Consider the following 11,076-nt stretch of genomic DNA (forward strand, 5'->3'; position numbering starts at 1 on the left):
CCAAACCGCCAAGCGGCACCCTATAAATACTCACAAGTCGTCAAGTGGCACCTAATAAATAAGAAAAATCTAACCATCTATTTTTACATTTATTTTTACTTAAATTGATGGACCCATTATTTTAAATGGTTATATCTATTTTGTAAAAAGAAAAAAACACCCGAAGCCAACATCCGAACCAACGTACATACTAATGAACGTACGTATATACTACACGTACATCCCATCTGTTCATTCCTTATTTTCTATTTTAAGAAGACTAAAATCAAAATTACTTTTACAGGCAAAAAAAATCACAAATAGACCAACAACTAGGCCTAGCAGCTCTCCCTCTGTCACTTTAAAAATCCTATGAATGCTTCTAAATCGCTGCGTGGTGCTATTAAATTAGAGAAATTACTAGAACTTTTTTTTTAAAAAAACACAAAGCAACTGCCCATCAGTTTATACTTAAATTGATGCATTTAGGTTGTTATATTTTTTTAATAAAAAAATCCCAAACCTCTCTCCCTCCCTCCCTCCCTCCCCACCCCCGTGCGGTGTTAAAATTTATTAAACATTTTATAAACACATCTAAGCTACTATATGACATTCTTAAATTAAATAAAATCTTAAAAATTTTAGAAAAAGATTATTATATACTAAGAGTCCATTAAACATCATATAAATACTTCTAAGCCTCCAAGTAACACCTTACTGACGCTCTCAGACCGCCAAGTGACACTCTAATCCGACCGTCGATTTTTATTTAAATCGTTGGATCTATTATTTTATTTTTGAAAGTTAGATCCTTTTTTTTAAAAAAACACACACATCTAAAACCTCCCCATCACGTACGTACCAACGAGCTATCTTCATGAGAAATTAAAATAAATATTATTTTTACATTGAAATACCACAAAATAGATCTCTACTCGCTAGGTCTATCAACTCTCGCTCTGTCATTCTAAACATCCTACAAATGCTTTTAAGCTTCTATGTGGTGCTATTAAATTAAAGAAAATACTAGAGAATCTTAATAAGAAAAAACTCTTAGCTGCTATATGACATTCTTAAATTATAGAAAAATCATAGAAATTTTGGGAAACAACATCCAACCATCGGATTTGACATAAATTGATGGACACATTATTTTCAATCGATCGACTCATTATTTTAGGATATTAGATCTATTTTTTTTTCAAAGAAGAACACCCAAACCCCTTTCCCTCCTCCTTTGCAGCATCCGGTGTTGAAAATCCACTACACATCTTATAAACGCTCTTAAGATGTTACATCATTCTCTTAAATCAGAGAAAATCCTAAGAATTCTGATAAGAAAACAAAACATCCAACCATCGGTTTCGACATAAACATCTGACACATTATTTTAGGTTGTTAGATTAATCATTTAGAAAAATATTCCAAACCTCCTTCACTCCTGCCAGTGTACAGCCCGTGTACAGCAAGCACCATTCTTTTCTCTCTTTTTTTATCTCCTAAACAATTAAAATTAAAATTATCTTTATAGGCAAAAAAAAACATAAATGGACCTCCATCTATTACTTATATCACGTCAGGCATCTAACGACTTTCTACCAACTTAATTAATTTCTCTTAACATGCATATAAGGGCTACGTGCCTATATAAATTGACCTTGATACTTTGTTGTTGGATTTAAAACCCATTCTTAATAGAAAAGTTCAAATATATTTATGAGGACTGTTAGAATGAAAAGTATAAAATTTTAAAATACAATCAAATAAAAAAAATGATATTATTGGATTTTTTTTTGGTTGTAAGATATCCTTCTGGCGAGTTAAAATACTCTAAATTTTCTAATAGCAACAAGCTCCATTTTTTTCCAGATAAGGAACCACCTCCATTGTTTCGACACAATAATTTCTTATTAATTCAAAACTGCATGATCTCAAGTAATTTTATTTTAAAATTTACATGTTGCAAGAGTAATTATAAAAAAATGCCAGCGTTCGAAGAACACAAAATAAGTTTAATTTTAGTTTAGAATATAATAAAAATATTTCAATAAAAACCCCGCACATAAATATCCATAATAAAATTTTACTCACATTATATAAGAAGGTGCCTGCGCATGTACGCAGGCTACCTTTCTAGTTGAAGAAAAGCTTGACAACAAGTTGCAATTAGCTGAAAAATCTTGACGAGAGGCATGGTGACCAAGCAGTCACAATGCAGCTATGCTAACCGATGCATCAGCATCAGGCTATGATGCAAGATCTGACGGCGAGGAAGAACAGAGGAATACGCACAAGATCCGCAATCCATCGCATATTGTGTGTACAATCTAGGACAACCCACACGCACAGCGGCAAAAACAACAGAAACACATGAAAATAACACATCTGGATATGGGGTAGCATGCTCTCAACAATTCAGATAACATGTATATAAAACAGAGGACCTGTTCTAAACAGAGGTTGGAAACGCTGATTAACAAGTACTACGCGAACTCTAAAGTTTCACACAAGATAGTCCTCAGATGTACTACGCAATATGTTAGAGACAAGATAAACTTCTCATCTTGATGGAAGCTTTACTGGACAAAATTCTGTAGGAGCAAAAGCTGCAAGGGATAGTAAGTGAACTACGACTTCAATGCATATAAGATCATAGGCAAATAAAGGCCTTCCCACCACAGAGGATGTTACTATCTACAGTGACAAGTCGCCACCCAGTTCATCAATAACTCTCTCGAGCTTGAACAACATATCTAAGAAAAGCAAAAAGACCAGATCAGTAGAAGTGTGTGGAATTCGATTAGAAAGTTTCTAAATTAGCATTTAGCAAAATGGAATGCTGAGAAAAATGAATTAGTTTCACGAGTTATGAAGGAATAGAAGAGCCTGACAAATGTATCTAAGACTAGCAAAAGCGCTATAGAAGCATGTGAAAGGCAGATTAGTGAGTTTCCAGAGTAATGTAGCAAAAGGAAGTGTTGAGAAAACCGAGGAATATAAAGCATACCATGGAAGGCGCCATCAGATATATATGTCTGCGGCGGAACAATAATATATATTAGAAAATATAGATTTGCTTATCAAATTTACAAGAAAACAAAACAGTCAAGCCAGACAATTATCGATTGGATAGATACCTTTATCCTTGTCATAATATCACTTGTTTCTCTATTAACATCAATTTCGTTAGCAGAAGTTGTGGAAATTGCAACTGCACAAAATACTGATTGGTCAGGGAAAGAGGACAGACTTTTCCAGATAAATAAGTGGGAAATGAGATTGAGACTGTGTGTACCATTATGGGAAGTATCTAACATAGACACCTGCAAAATTTACCAATATAAGCATCATTTCTTCCAATAATAACATTTTGCAGGATATTCATAAATATAGTCACAAATACCTCTTGTGGTGCATGGTCCGTTGCAGTTACTGGATATGGTTCCTCAGCATCTGGTTTAATATGTGTAAAAAATGTTGCCACAAATGAACAAGTAGAAATAAACAAAAAATACTGCAATTGCAATGAATGTCACCAAACAGAAAGTTGCTAACCTTTCTCAGTTTTACATGAAAATTGTGTCAGCATATCAGTGAAACTGGGGGGGAAACCAGAGAAGACGGTATCAATGTTGGTAGCAAGGAGAGGTTGAAGAAGAGGCTCTTCTGGTGCCTCATGGTGGCGTAATGATGGTGTCTCAGGCTGGCTTAATGCTGGTGCCTCTGTTCTGTGGATAGGCTCATCTGGTTCTGCATGGTAGCCTAATGCTGGTGTCTCTGTTCTGTGGACAGGCTGATCTGGCTCCTCAAAGCTTGAAGAGTCGGGTGTTACTTAATACTCATAACAGAAATATATTCCACAACTAAAACTTGATACAGTTCCACTATTTACCTTTGGTGAATTCCACTAGAAGCAATATATTCAGATGCTGATGAATCTTCACAAAGATAGTCACTTCCAGATGGTCTGATATCCATGGTTTCAGTTGAGCATTCCTTTGTAAACAAACCATATAGAAATGCATTTAGTGCTTCATTAACATTAAACAGAGCATAAGTCAAGAAAATCTCAAAATTAGTAAATAGAATAAACAGAAAATACCATTACTGTAGTATCATGAATTCTATAGCTAGCAGTACTGAAATTTCAATTGTATGAATAGTAACTTTCACCACTGTGATTTCATATCAGTAAACTAGGGTCTAGGGAGCTAACAAATTTAAGAGAATCTTGAAGAGAACTGGAATGTCAAAACTCAGAAGCATCACAAATGGTTTTATCTAACCACTATAATATCCAGTAGTCATGTTCACACATTGAACAGAAAATTACAATCAACATTGATGAAGATTACAGGTTACAAGATGGAAGTATATAGTTTAAAAATGGGTAGCGAGTGGTGGTGGACTGGTGGTAAACACTTGAGCAAAACACTATTAGGAATGATGAGTTAAGAGAATAGGCAAGAGAGGTCCATGGAATATTCATACAACATAACTATGAAGAGGTACACATTGTTGGATGACAGATATAGGAAATTGCACCTTAACACAATTTAAAAATGATTCTGCATCACTGAGATGTGGGAAACGTAAAGCAAACTTCTGGATCTGTAGAGAAATAAAGTGCATAAATATTTTGGCCATTAAAAATGTGATTATAAAGGTTGTACAGGTTATAATAAATGCAGTAAATATTTGATGGTTCAAGAAAACTTGCCTGTTTGGACTTATCACAAAAGCTCACAAACACCACTCTGCTCCCACTTATTGGGCATTGTGTCACACATGTAACCTGAGGCCACGAAAAATTGAGAATGGACACAAAATGCTCCTCCTGTGCCACAAGCAAGAAAAATAATGCCAGGTTATGAAAAGGGAGTATATAGAGAAACAACAAAAAGTGTGCAAAAGTCATTCTGCAATGTCACAAGGTTTGCAAGGATAGTTGTGGCAAGATAAACCAATTTACTGCCCAGGAGTCGTTTAGGTGGATAACCTTTCCCAAATACTTGGTTTGACCATACATTAAAATGGACCACTCTACCAATCCGTTTTCTTGTTTTTGACAGGAAGTATCCTATAATTCTGCAACTTCTCAACATAACACAGTGTATTAATCGTGTACAGCTTGTAATGAATACACATTTAGATGAACAATGGAAGAGTGTAGAAATGCCAAGGCCTAATCTAAACGTCCCATCCAAATTACAAAACAATCAGTACAATTACAATCATTTGCTTTCAGTTTTCATGGTAGTAAAAAGAAATTAAAATCAAATAAAAAAGAATGAACCAGCACAGTCCATTTTGTATCTTCTAGTGAAAGGAAATCGCATTGTTGATTCCTGTAATAATACATTAAGGGCACACAAAGAAATAAGTATCCACTTTGAATTGCCCAAAGACTAAGTAGCATATGCCTTCCCTGAAGTATATTTCATACTTCTTAATAACTAGAGATAGATAATTCACAGAATACACGATCTAGGGCCTGTTTAGATAGGAAGTATTGGATTCGATTTCCAAGACTAATTCCTCAAGATTATAAAAAGAATGAAATTTCAAATCTGATCAACACCAGATATAATCACAATGAAGTTACAAAACTAGTTAAACAGAGTAGAATGATCCAAAGTTTTATGTTTCAAAACCAAGGGCAGGAGCTTGGAATAGTCCAAACTACATTAGTTGGAGCTTGAATGCCAAGGAAAAACCAAGATATGCAGTAATAATTAAGGAAACCATATGAGCACAAATCACTACCTCCCGCAGATCTAAATCTTGCACGGCTAACATTTGCCACGTGACACATGCCAAAAGCATCCATTACTTCATTTGTGAAGAAAAATACACATAGCATGCGTAGACCAAAATAATATGATAACATGCAATTTGTCGCACTGATTGTTTCATGAAAGCATTCATGGATCCCCAAAACAAGTGGCGGAGGGAGGGGGGAAGCAAGCAGGGCATGGCCTCCCTCCCCACATGATTTGATACCTCCTATGTTAAACCAGCTCCCTCATATCAAATAAATTTTAGGATTTCCGGCTCCGACACCCACAATAGAACACAATACACGCTAATTAAGCCACTCCACCAAAAATAACCAGTTCAACCAAGCAAATGTCACTGAACTAACGCATCAAAGATTAAGAACACTACTGACACAGCATCAAATCACACGACCTCATAGAAACAACCACATGCTTTGATGCTTTGAGAAACAACGATCGTTGGAAGGCCAAACCTAAGAACCAAATAGATGCTACGCACCGTCCAAAACCAACGTCCTCACGAGGTTCTTGGAGGCCAGAGAAAACATACCATTGCCGCATTCAAAACATAACCCACAATTCGCAGATGCATTTCCCCATATGCCTCGATAAGCAGGCTCACAAACCTAAACGGCTAAGTGCCTAAGTGGATGGATGAATCATAGCACACAACAGCAAGCGTGAGAGTAAATACGAGGTAGCGGGGCGGGATCGGTACGGACGAAGACGACGTCGCCGATGGAGACGGTGAGGACGGGGACCGCGAAGGACTGGCTGGGGCAGGAAATGGAGAGCGCGGCGGGGGAGGCGGCCGGGAGCCAGGTGCCGTGGTGGCGGAGCTTGCCGCGGGCGACGAGGCGGAGGCCGGGCGGCGGCGGCTTGGACGGATCCCGCCGCGGCGTCCTGAAGAAGCGCGCGAACTCCACCGCCCACTTCTGCCTCCGCCGCTGCGGCGTCGGTCGCGCCGGGAGAAGCGCCCCGCTGCGGACGTCGGCGTCCGCCATGGCGACGACGAGGATGATTGGGAGGGTTCAGGGCGTTGGGGTTTTGATGCGCACTTTTGGTGTGGAGCTGTTGAGTGGATGTAACAATTACCTGCTAAACTCAGATGAGTACAACTCTGTAAAAAAAAAAAGACATACGCTAGCTATAAACATGTGTGTCCATAGTTAGGATTGAATTTTTTTTTTTTAAAGATGAAGGGGTAGTAATTAGACCTCCTTCAATGTTCACACTGTTCCCCTGATGAGGCATCCATAATGTACTCCAAACAGCAATAGTTTAACCCTGACGAGTAAAAGGAGTATCTATTTAAGTCATGTACAACGAGGCTTATTTACGGATTTTCTCCGTTAGTGTGTAAGTAAATTTGGTAACATGAAAAAAAAAGTGGATGTGTGTTTCATGTGAAAACTTTCTATATGAAAGTTGTTCTAAAATATTAGATTAATCCATCTTTCAAGTTTGTATTAATTAAAACTCAATTAATCACACGTTATTACCACCTCGTTTTGCGTGAACCACTTAATCTTTATCTTCAACTTTATCTTCAGAAGATTCAAACACCACCTTAGGCTACATTCTATTTTTCAAACTTCAACTTCAACTTCATCGTTTTCTGTTAGCACGCTTTTCAAACTGTTAAATCGTTTTCTGTTAGCACGCTTTTCAAACTGTTAAATGATGCCTTTTTTTTGCAAAAGTTTTCTTTGTAGAAGTTATTTAAAAAATTCAAATAAATCCATTTTTTTAGTTTATATTTATTAATACTTATTAATCATGTGGTAATCTGATTTCTCGTTTTGCGTGCGTCAAAAACCTCTCTCAAAACACGAGTTGACTCTTACCTTTTTTAAAAGAAATTTTGTTGCATGGAGTGGAGAAATGGAAAGAAAATTAACTAAATATATTAGGTGAATTGATAGTTAAGACATATTGTTGTCTTAACTATTGTAGGAGGATAGTCTATGTTTGAACTAAGAGCTCATGTCAGACTCTATCTTTGTACAGCCTACGCCTAGATACCTCAAGAGCACACTATAAAAGGGAGTGCAATATATAGATATCTTGTGTATTATCTAATTAGAAAAACAAATGGCATGTTCCTCTCTTTTCTGCTACTCTTTTCTCTCTCCCCTAAAGATCGGTTGCTATCCATCATACGTTTTTTTAATATATGACTATGTTGACTTTTGACGTGATATTTGACTATTCGTCTTATTAAAAAATTATATAAATGTCATTTATTCTGTCGTGACTTATTTTTATCATCGAATAAAGTTACACTTTTACATATTTACACTAAATTTTGAATAAAACGAATAGTCAAACATTATGTGAATAGTACCTACTACTCCGTCCCAAAAAAAACAAATTCCTAGCTACGAACCTGGACATACATTTGTCCAGGTTCGTAGGTAGGATTGGACTTTTTTTTGGGACGGATGGGGTACAATGGATAGGACCGGTACTAGCATGCTCTCCCCCTCTCTCTGTCTCTCTCTCTCGTCTTATGTCCCCTCTAAAACCCAAATTATGGATGCTCTAAGCATTGCTGAACCAGTAAATAATTAATTCGCACCAAGCAATAGCACTAAACTGGTAGTAAGATGAAAAAACATTGACTTTTTTCTATGTATTGATCCTCACTCCTCTCTCTTCATGCTATTGGATAATGCAAAACTTTATATTATCATAGGACCCATCTTATAGTTAGTTAGACATTGTGGAACTTTTAACAATAGTTGCCTACTTTTATTGGATCCCACCCTATCTACCGGTTGGCAAAGATATATTGGTGATACCCTTACTCGTCATTCACAGTGTGATGACGTGGCGAGTGTTTCACCCACTCCATGTCGACGGTACAGTGCCACGTTGGACAAATTCGTGCTTCTGTTGTGCCACTTGTATCGTCTAGAGCACACGGGTGCCTCGTCAGAGCAAGAGGACTCGTGGGCGAAAGCACGCTCGTGTACATCCAGTTAATATGTAGAGGCCGGGTTTATAATCCATTGTCTAGAAAAAGAAAAGAGATTTTTCTGCCTCAAAGCTTTGCTGCAAACCTATGCACAGTCCACGGATCTATAAATTAATTTTCAGAAAGCATGTATGATACCAATCATTATGGATGAAAAGAAGATGCTGATCTTGGCTGAAACTAGTGGGGGGCAACAAAGCCAAGAGTAATGGAATTTACCCCTCTTATAGATAGAAGGTTGCCTATCATCCATAACATATTTTCTATCTTAGGGAATGAAAACTAAGCAATATGTTTTATCTGGTTCGGAAAGAAACAAATATACAATTCAGAGCTGATAATTCCAATACAAATACGAATAACTCTCCTGATATGAATACGAATATTGAAAGATCTAGTCCCCTAACCTTGTGTTATGTGAAGTTTTGGTGATTAATGACAACATATTTTGAATCTAACCATTGCTATGAGTTTGAATAATAGGTTATGTCCTGGCATCAAGCAAGAAGATTGATGGCTTACATGTTGAGGATCAATGATAAGATTTTGGCCTAACAGATAGAGATGATGCCTCACATATTATGAATTAACGAGATGCTTGATGAGATCTATGGACTTGTTGAAGGACATACACCATGGTTGAACATTGATAGAAATGAAGATGATGTGAGAAGCTAGAAGATGGACTTTATCGATGGATGAGATTACCTATGAAATTGAAGAAATTGAAGACGCGGGGTATGAATTGATTACCTATGGCAAGAAGGTAAAGCGCAAGCAACGCTCAACTATGACGGACCATGCGGTGGTGAAGGGCAAGCAAGGGGCTTGGCACCGATGAACCAAAGCCACGGATTATTGACATCAATCATTTGAGAAATGGAAGATGAAATGCCGAAGATCAAGAAGATGTGATTTGTTAGTAATTAAGAAGAGCATTGATCAAGAGAAAGATATAACTAATTTAGGAATAATGTGCTTATTGAGTTATAGGAGGATAGTCCCGGTGATGAAATGACTTTGACGTAGGTACCAAATAAACAAAGAAAATGGTGTCAAGGTATTCCTATTGGTATAGCTTTTCCTTTTTACATTTAAGTTTAGGATGACGTACTATTAAGAGGGGATATAATTGGTCGAATACTAGTGCTCAAAATGATTTATGTTTGTGTGAGTTGAAAAACCTAAGCCAAAATTCCAACTCCGGGTTGTTTCACATGTCACAACACTTACATCGGGTTTCTTTGCAAGTTTTTCAACTTATTTTGAAGGTTTTGGACCATCTTTTATGCTGGATTTGATATCCCATGAAACAAGCTTTCAGTAGAGTCCAAGATTATCGTAATTGGATTCCGAAGTAAAAATGTTTTGCCTTTTTACTTAAGCAACATCAGACTACCCGATTTGGAATAAAACTATCTGATGTATCAGAATATCCGATTTTTTACAGAACTTCACTCTCTGTCTTGATTTGAAAAATCCTCTCAAGTGAGTTTTTGTAAGTGTAAATCAGAGTATCTGATTATGGGTCAGATAATCCGATGACACAGAGACACCGAAATTTCATGGAACCTGAGTCTCCGTTTGAGGACAAAGTTTTTGCTTCTAAAGTATCGGACTGTCTGATTCCACATCAGATAGTCTGACGCCTCAGAAAATCCAAAATTTCATGGAACTTCGTTCTCTGTCTCTCATCGCCTTGGAGGTATCATGTATCGGATAGTTCAACGTAGGTAAAGATTCCCTTCCAGCAGTCAAATTTTGGGGGATCTATATAAACCCCCCACCAACCCTTTTATAGGGTTAGCCCTTTCATTCAAATCTTTGTGGCTTGTGGATTTGAGCTTTATGCTAAGTGCTTTGGATTTTTATAGGAGCATCTGTTTATATTGGATTCTATGGCTTAGTAGAAACGATATGGTTTTTAACAAGACTCCAACTAAATCTTATAGTGCAAGATATGCTTCAGTTCTAGGGCTAACTTCAAATGTGTCAAGAGGACAGAGAGGTCATTTGCCCTCTAGAGTCATACGTCATGTAGATTTTCACTACATTTGAATGGAGATTTAGTAATAGGCTTGAACTTTAAATAAGTTGCTCATTTACTTTGATTGGTGTTGTTGTATCGTCTTTTCATCTCCTTTATTTTATTATGTTATGCTTGGATTTCGAATCAAAACTGAGATAGATAGATAGATAGATAAAGAGAGAGAGAGAGAGAGGATGAATTGGTGTTTGAATTTATATAAACATTAGACTTGCAAAATAAGTTATTTCTTCCGCTCTCCGCACAAGCAACGCAAAAAATCTATGATGAATATGACAAGAAGATATCAC

At 36.9% G+C, this 11,076-nt stretch overlaps 1 protein-coding gene across 2 annotated transcripts; it reads right to left on the reverse strand.

The window, feature by feature from the left end:
• Window positions 1-2,371: 2,371 nt before the first annotated feature.
• Window positions 2,372-6,846, reverse strand: LOC4341024 (protein POOR HOMOLOGOUS SYNAPSIS 1). 2 transcript variants are annotated; one of them, XM_015786828.3, is made up of 10 exons: window positions 6,482-6,846; window positions 4,700-4,816; window positions 4,525-4,590; window positions 3,872-3,975; window positions 3,535-3,791; window positions 3,383-3,432; window positions 3,275-3,302; window positions 3,117-3,190; window positions 2,987-3,014; window positions 2,372-2,732 (listed from the first exon to the last, which is right to left on the reverse strand). In XM_015786828.3, the coding sequence occupies exons 1-10, from the start codon at window positions 6,761-6,763 to the stop codon at window positions 2,674-2,676; spliced, it is 1,065 nt and encodes a 354-aa protein (XP_015642314.1). In that variant the 5' UTR covers window positions 6,764-6,846; the 3' UTR covers window positions 2,372-2,673. The 2 variants fall into 2 exon arrangements, with proteins under 2 accessions (XP_015642314.1, XP_066168020.1); XM_066311923.1 differs by lacking the exon at window positions 3,275-3,302 and having other exon boundaries at window positions 3,117-3,202; window positions 3,377-3,432.
• Between the last annotated feature and the right edge of the window lie 4,230 nt (window positions 6,847-11,076).

This window comes from Oryza sativa, chromosome 6 (genome assembly GCF_034140825.1).
Source record: "Oryza sativa Japonica Group chromosome 6, ASM3414082v1".
Taxonomy (NCBI): Eukaryota; Viridiplantae; Streptophyta; class Magnoliopsida; order Poales; family Poaceae; genus Oryza; species Oryza sativa.

Bases quoted from the DNA above. Each gene is read 5' to 3' on its own strand.
- LOC4341024 (XM_015786828.3), bottom strand. From the start codon at position 6,763: ATGGCGGACGCCGACGTCCGCAGCGGGGCGCTTCTCCCGGCGCGACCG. The intron at 3,976-4,524 runs GTGCAATTTCCT...TTGTTTACAAAG, and splicing joins CATTTTTAAATTGTGTTAAG to GAATGCTCAACTGAAACCAT. The intron at 3,792-3,871 runs GTAAATAGTGGA...CGACTCTTCAAG, and splicing joins TCTAGTGGAATTCACCAAAG to CTTTGAGGAGCCAGATCAGC.